The following is a 12,449-nucleotide window of genomic DNA, read 5'->3' as shown; positions in this document are numbered from 1 at the left end:
GGCTGAATATGTGTACTATTCACAACAGATTTCTAAGGTGGTCGTCGGTAGCAGTATACAACCTGATGTCATGTAAGTACATCACTTAGAAGGTAGGTCATATTTGATTGCAAAGCCATGCCCTCTAGCATCATTCAGTAGCCATGAAAGGGGGTTCAGTGCCATGCAAACCAAAGGTGACTCAATGAATCGCCCTGGAACATGTCTCTCCCTATATAGATGGGCTCTGTAGTATTGGCACCCTCAGATGAACTCACTGATAAGGTGATATGCCACCTCTCCTTGACTGCCGGCAAAAACTTTATTAGTTTGGGGTTAATATGATACAGACGTAGGACATCGATTAGCCAGGTATGTGGGATGCTGTCGAAAGCCTTGGCATAATCGATATAAAGAGGTTTCTTTGGCCTCTAGTTGCGTATCCTACAACTACCGAGTCGATAATGAGTTCTTTGCAACCTCTTGATCCGACTTGACAGCCCTTCACAATGTTGTTGGTCTCGAGGTGCGCATTGACCTTTCCACTAATAATGAATGTTGTGAATTTGTAAAGGGTTAAGCAAGTAATCGGTCTTGTGCCCATGGGGTCCTGCACCGTGTCCTTTTTAGGGATAAGGTAGGTAAGGTGAGGAACGGTGGAATTTCCTTCGGTCGATTAATGACTTGATTTATGCTATGTGTCAACCGACAGTGTGTACTGGAAAATGTTATACCAGAAATTCTGCGCCCGACCCAGATCTGGACCCCTTTAATTCTTCGAGCTGTTTATGGCTCGTCGAACCTCCTCTTCCTCTCCTCATTTCATACCAGGCATAGTGACATGGCGGGTGTCTTTGGCGGAGATCCACCTCCATATTCTTTCGCTTCAGTCATCGAAAATGTACTGTCTGGACGGTGTGTTGGGATTCGTTGAGAGATCTAAAAAAAAAACTGCGCTGGTTCCTCGCGTACGTTGCATTCTGAACACGTCTGAAGTGACTTTCGCGATATCGTCGTAACCGACTGCATCCGACAGAGAGTCTGTTACTGTTCAAAATTTCAATTACGGGTGTTTCAAAGTTTTTGTAAACCATCTGCACTTGATTTCTCATTCATTTGCTGGCATTACCAGTGATGATTTGAGTCAGTCTAGCAATTTCCTGCCTTGGTGAATTTTCCATGGTGGATCTCTTCGATCATTCAAACTAATAACGCAAAAGCTAATCTTCTGACTGTGCAATCTGACAGCCCACAATACACAAGTGATTGCAGTTCTCATTGGTTTAACATAGAAATCGTGCTGGAGATGCATAGAGCCAGGGAATAGCTGGTTAATGCAAAAGATCCATTTCTGAGAATTTTATACACGCTCTTTGGAATACGTCCCGGAGACTTCAGTTAGACGTTGACGCAGTGTGCTTCAGCGAGTACTGAAACTGTTGCCTGCAGTGCGGAGTGGTATTGTTGATGCCGCCACTTCCGCCCACATCGACTCTTTGATGATGGCTGGGATTGTGTCGCTGCGAGTAATAAAGCGGTACTGGTCTGCGACTCGCTGCAGTTACGTGCGCGAATTGGGGGATACGCTTGACGAATCTCTCGTGGAGCAATTAATAATTCAATAAACGAATTACTATTTTATTTCTTAAATTATTCTAAAATTTCATTTATATTTTAAATCTTTAAAAATTTTTTTCGAAATCCTGTTATTAACTGTTAAACACATTTTTTACGGAGTCATAGTCGACTCTTTCCAGAGCGTACACAACTGAGCGCGTTCGTCACGCAAATTGCTTGCTCCGCCACAGTACTCCACCCCCAGCTGGAACCAAGGTTCGGCTGTCGTAAGTCAAAACGGACACATTGCGCACCCCTCATCCTGGAGACACATCGGCCACGTTTTTCGCGTGCTTGACGAGTGGTAGTGACTTCAGTTTCCGCAGACAAAATTCTGTATCCGTGTCGGACAAATGTGCTGGTGTCAGCAAATATCTGTGTCTGCGTTATATATATGTCTGTTTCAGACAAAATCTTTTTCTGTATTAGACAATGTTTGTGTCAGCTCAGATATAAGAAAGACAAATGCCCGAGGCTACGTCAGATGTCAGGAAGACAAATATATGCTTCTGTATCAGACAAATACCTGTTTGAGACAAACCCTTTTTTTTTGTAGAGGAATGCGTCGACATCAGGCGGACAAATGTCTGAGTTTGCTTCAGACATTAGACAGACAAATGTTTGCTTCGGGCAGTTTGATTCTAACAAATGTCTGAGTGGAACATCAGACAAACAGATGTCTGTGTTTGAATCAAGCAAGTATTCCCGTCTAAATTGGACAATTGACCCGCATGTGTTGAATACCAAGAGTACTAAATTTATTACTTTTCAGAGTTCATCAGTACCCTAGTACTTTTTGCCAACTTTCCCAGCCAGCATTCTAAGGGAAAATCGTTTGGACCAGAAAGTTTAAGAGCAAGTTCGAGAAATTCAAGACAAATAAATTAGCATCATTTTCTATTTTTTTCTTTCTTCTGTTGTTGTAATTTTGCACTAAATATTTAAAATTTATTTCGTTATTCATATAAAATAAGAAACGAAAGCGCCGCTAGAGAGGGCACGGCGTCCTTCATCTTGTTTCCTAGTTGGGTGTTATTTGTCGCTGCAGGTCGCGTTGCTTCGCCAACCGCGAAACAAAACGTCCACGGATAGGAACGGAGGCAAGTCCCTCAATAACTGCCGTAGCGGTACGGGTTTTGGCTTTGGCATAGAAACCCGGCAGCTCGAGGCGCAATTTGCTTTGACCGGTTTCACAATGGGCGTTACATGGTGCTATCACGCGCTGTTTGGGCTAGATGAGGAGACAATTGAGCCTGTTTCCGATGTGCTCGAGGATTGCTTCTGACTAAAGACTAAAAGCGCAGCTTGCCTTTTAGTAAGTGAGACAGTCATTATCAGCATACATTCGGTGACCGTGCCTCAAGGCAATTGCTGCGTGAAATGAAGCTGTTGGTTACCACCCAAGTCGGCACCGAACTGCCAGTCTTTGTGGTTGCAAAGACATGTACGAATGCGGAGTCACTGGACACGTCAGACCCCACCACAGATAAAGTGCACTTTCCGTGGTTTGCGATGTGTCTGGTGGTACGTCAAGCAAGCTGGCTCAGCAACAGTAATCAGTTGCAATGTTAATGATCACAGTTTCTAAATTGACAGCGAAAGTCGGTCTTTTGCGTTTGTGAAGTAAGACTAAATCACGATTTAGATCCGCCTCCCAAAAAGGTCGATCGGGTAATCCTGATGACCTATCAGGACTCCCAACAAGTGCTGGACCATGGTGGTACCACTGTACGTTCACCGAAAAGGCCACCAAATGTACCAGCCTCTGCCCTTCCTCCTCAAAAAATAGACTTGCGAGAAGCTCTAGCGATAGCTACGGGAAATGCAACACCGAGACTCCTCACAATTTATAACCCTTTGAGCGTAGTTCCTGTGAGCCTGGCATGTTAAACTTCTATCGCCGTCCACCATCAGCCAATACTTAATGTCTACTTGTCTGGACCACAGACCAAATGCGCTAGCCTGATTGCGTGGAGCTCAGACAATGTACAGGCATTTGAGACCACCAAGAAACGGCTAGTGGAAGCTACACTTCTGGCGGTTCCTCAACAAGATGCATCCCTAGCCGTATTCGCCAATGCCATCATGGCAGGTTCTGATCTTCACCAATAGGTGAACCACATTGGGCAGTCGTTAATCCTCATTTCCAAGCAACTGAACTTCGCTCAACGGAACTACAGCATTTACAATCGTGAGTTATAAGCTGCATAACTCGAAATAAAATTCTTCCGGTATTCCGTTGAAGGTGGGCCATAAGCCACTTACTTTTATTTTGAAACAGAGCCCGACAAAGCGTCCCCTCACCAACTTCGGCACTTGAGCCCAATTGAAGGCCGATATTCAACACGTATCTGGAAGGTAGTTGTTGATACATGTATTCCTCGGAGACTTGGGTTCTTAGCAAGAAAAATTGCGGACTCTTGGCCGCGTTCGAGAGAAGAATCCTTCGAAGAATTTTCGGCCTCCTGCATGAGGATGGACGATTCCGTAGCTTACATATTGACGAAATTTATGAACAATATCACGACCTCATGGTTGTGGATAAAATCCGGCTCAACAGGCTGCGGTGGGCGGGTTCCCTAATCCATATGGATGAGGATGATCCTGCCCAGAAAGAGCAATATCTATGGTAGAAAAAGAAGAGGCACACTGCCTGCCTGCCTGATTTAGAGCGATGGTGTATGTATTTAGGTCAAAACGCCAGACAGCTTTTAGGAATATTGAATTGGTGGACCTCGGCGCAAAACCGGGATGTCTGTAGTTCGTTACTAAGGCAGGCCTAGGCGGAATATCGGTTGTTGCACCGTTGATGATGGAATGGTTTGTTATCGAAATATTACATACGGCTATAAAGATTAACTCATCTCCTTTCTCCCATTATTTATATAAAACAGCTAATACAGAACGCGAAAATAAATTGAAAATATTTATTACTTTCGCTAACCTCAGCCGTCCAAATCTTTTAAGGGGGTCATCCCGTGTGTCGGATCCGCGGAATCGATTTTTTTTTTGACATCAATTGTATCTAGATATAGTGTAGAATATATGGTAGGTAGGTATCAGTGGTCGCTCCGAGGAGCCCAATTAGCGCCCATGATGCGCCGTTTTGATGCCAGATCGCAGAGAAAGTGCATGAGGGTTTCCCTTCCTTCTCCGCAGCTTCGGCAATGCGAGTTGTAGGGTATGCCGAACCTATGGGCCAGTGACCGTGCAGACCGCCGTAATCCCACCCCACCAGCCGGGAAGATGTCGTCGTTGAGTACAAGGCCTTGATGGCCGCTTGGCCCTCGGTCAGAATGGCTATGTTACGCTTGGGGCTCCAGCCATCGCCAGTACTTCCGCCTGGAATACACTGGCGAAACCTGGGAGGCCATACGACTTGGATACACCGTGTGTATTCGAGAAAACCCCCGCGCCGACTTTATAGGTCATCTTTGATCCGTCCGTAAAGAATACCGTATCATAGTCTTGCAACATGCCGCCAGTCTTCCACTTTGCCCTGGTTGGAAGATCCACAGCAAAGTTTCTAGTGAAGTTCAGATTTCTCGAGGTATTTCATCTAGGATGTTGCTGTGGCCGTAGGACTTCGCTGTCCAGCATCCGGACTCGCGTAGTCTGACGGCACTGCACGCTGCAACATATTTGATGTGGAGGTCTAGGGGGAGGAGATGCAGGAGTACATTGAGAGCATCTGCCGGGCAGGACTGCAGAGCCCCCGTAGCATCTGCACACGCGGTCCTTTGAATCCTATTAAGCTTCGTTCTACTGTATTTCTTCTTCAAAGCCTGCCACCATACAATAGAGGCGTACGTTAGGATCGGACGCACTACAGCGGTGTACATCCCGAGAACCATCCTCGGCCAGAGACCCCATTTCTTTGCAAAGGTTTTCTTACAGACATAGAAGGCTATACAGGCCTTCTTAACCCTCAGTTCTATGTTCAACCTCCATTTAGTTTAAGATCCAGGATTACACCCAGATACTGTACATTAGAGGAAAGAGCCAATCTTTGTTCATTCAGCCGTGGTAGAGAATATATGGACAAAGTGATTTTTTGATATTTGGAGTCATTCGGAAATTATAGTGTAAAACACGTAATAAGTCACATGCCAGATTTATGTCGATCGCTGTAATAAAGTGCGTATTTATCGGTTCGAATGGTGTTCGAATGATTTCGCTAATAGGACAGGAATTGAAGCCAAGGCTGTACATGTGTTTCTTGGCGAAACCTAAGGTTCATGGATTAGGTATAGCAGATTAATGATCAGTTAACATTTTATGGCTAAAAACCACATCCTACTTTTTAAATGCATTTTTCTCGAAATCGCATATTGAAAATCTGCTGTGGTGACAGTAAAATTTATTCAACGAAATTCTTCGACATTTTCACGACTTATTCAGAACATATTTCTGGGTTCGAAAACTAAGGTAATTGCGATTTATGCGGTAGTTTTTTTATTCATTAAAGAAGCCTCGAAAAATTCACAAGTTTAACACGGCACCAAAAATGTAGCTTTCAATATTTTTTAATAATCCTAGTTTGCGGATTGTAGTTTAGTCTGCACGTTAAAATGCCGTTTACTTTTTTAAGGCTTCTGTCAACAATGACCGTCAACCGACAAAATCTAAATCCAGGTTCAGCAGAAAACCCATTGTGAATTGACTTTCTTCCCACCTGACAGTTGTGATGTTTATACTCGAAGTGTCAATTATTGGAAGTTGTTTTTTTGTTAGTTTGTATTTTAAAGGACGTCAAATGCAGCTGCCGCCAGTTGCGTTATGTCGAGGGAATTAAGCATAAATCAAATGGTAAAAGTTGAGAACATATTTGTGGCTTGTGATGAGATAAAAGTGAAGGAAGAAATAGTCGAAGGTGGACTGTTTGACGAACTAGAGAGCAAGCTTAAGGTAAAATGCGCCGAAGTATTCGCTTTGTTCGGAGGAAATCTCATCCTAGTTTGTGCATTTTGCAATGCAAACTTCGACGATATGCAACCTCTCGGAGAACATTTGCGCGAGAATCATTCTGAAGAGTTCTTCATGAGGGATGACTGCAACGATGAGGAAACCCTGGAAGTCTCTATGGAAATACCGGTGGACCCGGTTGGCTCGCCTGCTTTAAGGGATACTACCGGCAACGAATCAAATGATAGCCTCCTCATAAAGTCAAATCAATTGTGCAATGAGGAGAGGCCTTATGCGTGCGAAAACTGTGGAGTTACCTACAAAAATCGGAGGAATCTGGTGAGGCATCGGCAGAAAGACAAATGCGAACAGTTCGAGGTGTTAAGTTCTCCAGAAATGGCGCGTAGAGCTGCTCTTCGTATATATTGTGATAATTGTGGTGTGTCGTACAAAAATCGCAGAAATCTGGTGAGACATCAAAAGAAAACAGGATGCCGGCAAAAGGGAGGAGAGTGCTCGGGTAGGCGTCCGGCTAAAAGTATGCGATTGGGCACAGAAATCGTCAAATCGAGTATTGGATTGGATGTAAAAGCCGAAAATGACGCGGTCGACCCAACAACTCTAAATCAAACTAACATGACAGACCACCAACTGCCGGAAGAAAACCACTTATCGCCATGTGAAACTAAAGTCGCAGAAAGTGATTATGTAATGCAAAGTGAGGACGAAACCAGCAGTAAGTTTGCATCTCGTCCTGGTTCAGAAAACTCAAATCAGTTTGGACACGACTCAACCTTTTGTTCAGAAATGGATGATAAATACTCATGTAACATTTGTGGGATACACCATCAAAGCGAGGAGGCGTTGAATCTCCATTTGGAGGGGCATGAAAACAACAAAGATACCGGGCAAATCGATACCGAGTGGTCCTGCTTTCCATGTGGGCGACAATTCGATAGCAAGAAGGCACTTTCCAATCATCAACGTCGCCACAAACAATTTGCTAATACGAAGCCGCAAATATCCAAAGAACCAACTGAAAACGAAACAAATATCCCGAAAAATCCAGATCTCTATTGCGACCTCTGCAATCGCTACTTTAAGAACAAACAGAGTCTCCACAGCCACGTTGGCGCGCACGATTCTCTGCCCCAAGTATTACAGGACGACCCCGACATCTTGAAGTGTAAGTTTTGCTATCAAGAGTTTTCCAAATATGCTGACCGAAAAGCACATGAAAGTACACACACAGGAAGTCGCCCGTATGAGTGCCTCCACTGCCGAAAAGGATTCGCCTCAAACTTGAGTCGTAAGTCTCATACCCGCATCCACACTGGTGAGTCTCCTTTCCGATGCGATCGATGCTTTAAAGTGTTCCGCGACAAATACGACCTCAACCGCCACATCGAACGCCACCTGAACATCCGCAACGTTGCCTGTGAATTATGCGAGAAACGATTCTACCACAAGCACCAGTTGGAACTTCACATGCGAACGCATACCAAGGAGCGACCCTACGTCTGTGAGGACTGCGGCAAAACATTTGTAGTACTACCCCAGCTGAAGGATCATCAGTTGCGGCACATTGGAATTAAAAATGTAAAGTGCGAAGTCTGCGGTCGCCTGTTCTATTCAAAAAGTGTTCTGAAAGTTCATATGGCTTCACACTCTGATGAAAAACCATTTGAATGCAACGTTTGTGGAAGACGCTTCTCTAGGGCGAAGGCTATGCAAAAGCATATGAAATTACACTCAGGCGTAAAAAAATATGTTTGTAATATTTGTGGAAAAGCGTACGCTCAAGACTCAGGACTGTACGCCCACAAAAAGACACACGCGAGGCAAATGTAGCGAAAATTGTGTGAGAAATAAAGTGTTGAAATTTAAAGTTTTATCTGGTTTCATTGCCAATTTCGACATTTGAGTTGTTCACAAAATTCAGGAAGCTTTTGTCATGAGGAGTCTTGTTTCGGCTAGGGTGGGCTGTTGGTGTCCGCTATGTATTTTACGTAAAGTATGGCGGTATATTCGCCATTACTTGTGCTTGGGAATATTTTCTTTTTTTCTTCGTCAACATATTCATCGTATTGCAGAACGTGGAACTCCTGTAAAGTAGAAAGTAGAAACGCATGTTGATGAATACCAATTTCAGGTTTTGCACATTTAAAAGAAGATCGCATATTTTTTCAGCGTTCACAAAAATAATAAAGTCAGAGAACAGCCTCAGGTATATGTTCCCTATGAGACCATCGCACTCAACATCGATCGTGCGTGTCAAGCTACCGATAAAATAGCATGAGGAACGTACCGGCTCATTGCATATTAAATGGTGGCGATTTCATGCGCAAAAAAAGTAGAAGTGATCTCACGCGATTACCATCCATTATGAATGTCGAAGAACCGTGGAATCAAATTAACAACACGATCCATACTATAAGTTTACTTATAGGAATGCGTACCGAGAAGCAAAAAAAGCGACCACTGTTATCTGGGCGGTTCATTACAAAGATCTTTAAGATACGCTGGACACCCGGGATGGCGAAATATCCACATCGGCTTGTTAAAAGCCGACACCAAAGCACGCAAAAACTCGGAACACTTCTGTTGCGTTCATGACAAGAACGGTTCTTTGCTTACCGATCGACGAGCCGCAACGTTTAGATGGCGGGAATATGTCGAGCAGATTTCAGCAAAACAATTAATTAATTCTCCACTTCTACAACCATTGCCGATATTTGGAGCAATTCCATCTGTCAGCGCCACTAAAAGACAAGGAAGCAATCAAACAAATAAAATCAGGAAAAGCAACAGGACCTGCAGACATCGCATCTGAGCTTCGGAAAGCGAACAGCTGGGAATACACGCTGTGGCTCAGTGAGTTCTTAAACCGGGTTATTAAGGAAGGTAAAACACCATCTGACTGGCAAAGAAGTTCAATCACTTTAACATGGGAAAAGAAAGATAGTCCAAAAGAGTGTTCAAATTACCGTCCGATCCGGTTACTGTCCCATGCAATGAATACTTTTGAACAACCATATTCGCGACATCTTTCAAATTACCGTGAATCAAGCAAGGTTTGACAAGAACTGCGGAACTACTGACGCAATACAATCTGCGCATTACTCATGGAGAAACACCGTAAGAAGCATCGCCCCCTTTACATTGCAATTGTGTATCTGGAGAAGGCATTTGATCGTGTGCCACACAAATTCATGGTATGTTGTACGACACTACCTAGTGCCAAAAGAATTAGTGCGCTCGGTTCAATTACTACACCACGATCGGAAGGGTAAAGTTCGAAGTGTGGAAGGTATATCAAAACCGCTTTGTGTCTGTGCCGGTATTCATCATACATTGCTTTCTGCAGATGATGTATTCCTAGCGTCTCATAACAAAGCTGAACTTGTTCAAATATGAAATGATCGCCTCATGCAACACGGTCTCAGATTAATTCTAAATAAAACAGAATCCGATCTTGATGAAAGGTTCTATTACTGTCAGTGACCTGTCCAGAACTGAGCAATTTAACTATCTAACCTGGTGAAGTCTTTTATGAAATTGCGTTCCGCAACTGGCGTTCCTTGTGATCGACGATATTTCATTGGGCTAGTGGCATTATGGTGTTGCGCCGACCGTGGAAAAATTGCGAGAGAGGCGTCTTCGATGCTATGGTCATGTAATACGCGCTGGCGAAAATTTACTTGTCAACATTGGTCTGAACATCGACTGCGTCCAGATCAGTCGCTTAGCTGAGTAATTTGGCGAAATCGATCAAGACGAGCCGACCCGGCTTCTCAACGGGAAAAAAGACTGAAGTAGAAGAAGAATATGTAGTCAAAATTTCAAGTGAATTGGTTGAATACTTTCAAACAAACTTAAAACTCAACTTCTAAAATGTTGTTCTTGTTTTGTTTTTATTTTCAACGAAAAATTATTGATAGTTGTAACTTACATTTAATCGGCAACGCCTGCACCATAGAATAGGCGTTTTCATTTGCAAAAATTTCACTTTTATCCAACCTGTATTAAGTCTAGCTTCTTTTGAAGAGTCAAAGCCAAATCGCTCGCAAAAGAAGTACCGCCGAATGTATTTTTCGGCTAATAAAGAAGATCGCGCGACGACTCACATAAGTCATTATTATTACAAAAATACTGTTCAGATCTTCATGAAATTGTAAGACATAAGTCATATTAGCACTTTCATAGAATGCAAAACAAAAAAAAAACACAATTTTTAAAAAGTGCTTTGTTGCGGAACCCTTTTTAAGAGAAATCAACGTTATAGCAAACTTGCAGTAAGAAAAAGCCATGAGGTGGGTTGAGAAACTTAAATTTGCCAAGATCAGGCCTAACGAAATCGTCCTTCATCGTTCGATCTAAAAGTACTTTTCCCAAGGCTGCTAGTAAAACAGGCCTTATATAACTTGGAGAAGTGGTTCAAAAACATCGCTATTGGACCAACGAAAACCGGGAAAATTGTTAATTATTCTGCTCCTTCTTGTAACTTAGATTTTTTTTAGATCTATTTTGTTACTTCATACTGCGTGTAATCTCCATTACGATTATACGTAGCCCATGCTTTGTTGTTCTTAAGTTGCCTGGCATCCGGCATATGACTGTTACCAATTCTGCCTTGCTATTTCGCATTTTTTCGTGCTGTTTTGATACTTCTGCCGGTTTACAATCTTCTCAATAATTATATTTTGAGGTTTAGCAAACTTCTCGTTGGTACCTTCGTGCCAGTTTCCTTCTATCCTGCACCATGTGATCCTCGGGCGACCCACTCCTCCGCCATCTTGGAATAGTAGATGGCATGGCGTAGTTAGCGACAAAATTGGCACTCTTCTTAATTTGTGATCTACCCATTGTGACTTTCACGTTTTGATGAATCTCGTTCAAGGGTACCTGGCCTGTGTGCCGACGAAGTGCTTCGTTTGAAATTATATCAGGCCAGCATACCCCAGCAGGCTTCTAACGTTTTAACAATTGTGGTCACTTCCATGTCCTACTCTCATAACGCAAGTAACGCAGAAAGAGCAGTAATGACAAACAGTAAAGTTTTGAGATAACTACATTTCCAGATTTTAGACAAGGCAGCGAAGGTTAATCTAGCGCTGTTAATATGTCGGTGGCACGGTCGGCAGAAATAACGCTTCCTAAATATACAAAATGATCAATATCTTCGACGCTCTGCCCATTAATGCAGATAGGAAGAGTGCGATGACCCATCATACTGACAATTTTGGTTTTGTCGGTGTCCTCAAACGAACTCTACTTGCCTTGCTTTCCAGCTCTAGAGTTACTTAGCCGCTTTAGACCTCAAATTCCTCTGAGATACTACCGCGGTGCAGCACGTGGCATTTAGCGCCATCATAAGCGGCCCCGATAATAGCTTTTAGTTTCTCCGGGATGCTCCTATTGGGGAGGGCATTCCAGATACACTACCCTGTTGTCGAAACCTTCTCGAAATCGTTGAAGAGCAGGTGAAGAGGAGACCTAAGCTTCATGCACTCTTTCGCTGCCTATGGAGGAGGATCCAGATCGGAAACCAGTCTGATTTCCGTCGATCAAGCTTTCGAGATGTCTCTTGATACGTCCCAAGAATATTTAAACTATTGTCTTTCCGACCGCCAGGAGAACGCAGACAACCCTCCTATGTTCACACTCATCCGTGCCCTTTTGAAATCATAACGATCATCCCCTTCCTGCAATCTCTGGGAAAGGTCTCGTATTCCCAGGATTTCCGAGGGAAGCCGAAAGGTTCAGCGGCTTTACTTCTTTTGATGATCGAAATAATTTCTATTCTGCTTGGAGGTTACGGTGCCTATTCATTCCATTCACAAGAGGCCTTCACCGGATGGGATACTGTTAAGAACCGTAGTGAAGTTTGTTCAACCGCTCCGTATTATGAATGAACAGTCGACCGTTAACGTCCTTCAAAGGACCAT

At 43.5% G+C, this 12,449-nt stretch overlaps 2 protein-coding genes across 3 annotated transcripts; one reads left to right on the top strand and one right to left on the bottom strand.

The window, feature by feature from the left end:
* The first annotated feature begins 6,293 nt into the window (after positions 1 to 6,293).
* LOC119656209 (zinc finger protein 418-like) lies at positions 6,294 to 8,389 on the top strand. Its single transcript, XM_038062600.1, has one exon. It carries the CDS (start codon positions 6,376 to 6,378, stop codon positions 8,350 to 8,352), a length of 1,977 nt encoding a protein of 658 aa, XP_037918528.1. The 5' UTR covers positions 6,294 to 6,375; the 3' UTR covers positions 8,353 to 8,389.
* Positions 8,371 to 9,591, bottom strand: LOC119656211. Of its 2 annotated transcripts, none has more exons than XM_038062603.1 (3): positions 9,489 to 9,568; positions 9,139 to 9,263; positions 8,371 to 8,606 (listed from the first exon to the last, which is right to left on the bottom strand). In XM_038062603.1, exons 1-3 carry the CDS (start codon positions 9,535 to 9,537, stop codon positions 8,475 to 8,477), a joined length of 306 nt encoding a protein of 101 aa, XP_037918531.1. In that variant the 5' UTR covers positions 9,538 to 9,568; the 3' UTR covers positions 8,371 to 8,474. The 2 variants fall into 2 exon arrangements, 1 of the variants encoding a protein (XP_037918531.1); XR_005250014.1 differs by having other exon boundaries at positions 8,472 to 8,606; positions 9,139 to 9,421; positions 9,489 to 9,591.
* Between the last annotated feature and the right edge of the window lie 2,858 nt (positions 9,592 to 12,449).

The sequence above is a fragment of the Hermetia illucens genome, chromosome 4 (assembly GCF_905115235.1).
Source record: "Hermetia illucens chromosome 4, iHerIll2.2.curated.20191125, whole genome shotgun sequence".
In the NCBI taxonomy this organism is placed as follows: domain Eukaryota; kingdom Metazoa; phylum Arthropoda; class Insecta; order Diptera; family Stratiomyidae; genus Hermetia; species Hermetia illucens.
The sequence above is the reverse complement of the archived record's forward strand: the minus strand, read 5'-3'. Positions and strand labels throughout refer to the sequence as shown.

Excerpts from the sequence above, each read along its gene's own strand:
- LOC119656209 (XM_038062600.1), top strand. The coding sequence starts at position 6,376 with ATGTCGAGGGAATTAAGCATAAATCAAATGGTAAAAGTTGAGAACATA.
- LOC119656211 (XM_038062603.1), bottom strand. The coding sequence starts at position 9,537 with ATGGTTGTTCAAAAGTATTCATTGCATGGGACAGTAACCGGATCGGAC. Across the intron at positions 9,264-9,488 it reads GACAGTAACCGGATCGGACG|TGGCGCTGACAGATGGAATT; the intron begins GTAATTTGAACA and ends CTTGTCTTTTAG. Across the intron at positions 8,607-9,138 it reads ACGTTGCGGCTCGTCGATCG|GAGTTCCACGTTCTGCAATA; the intron begins GTAAGCAAAGAA and ends TCTACTTTACAG.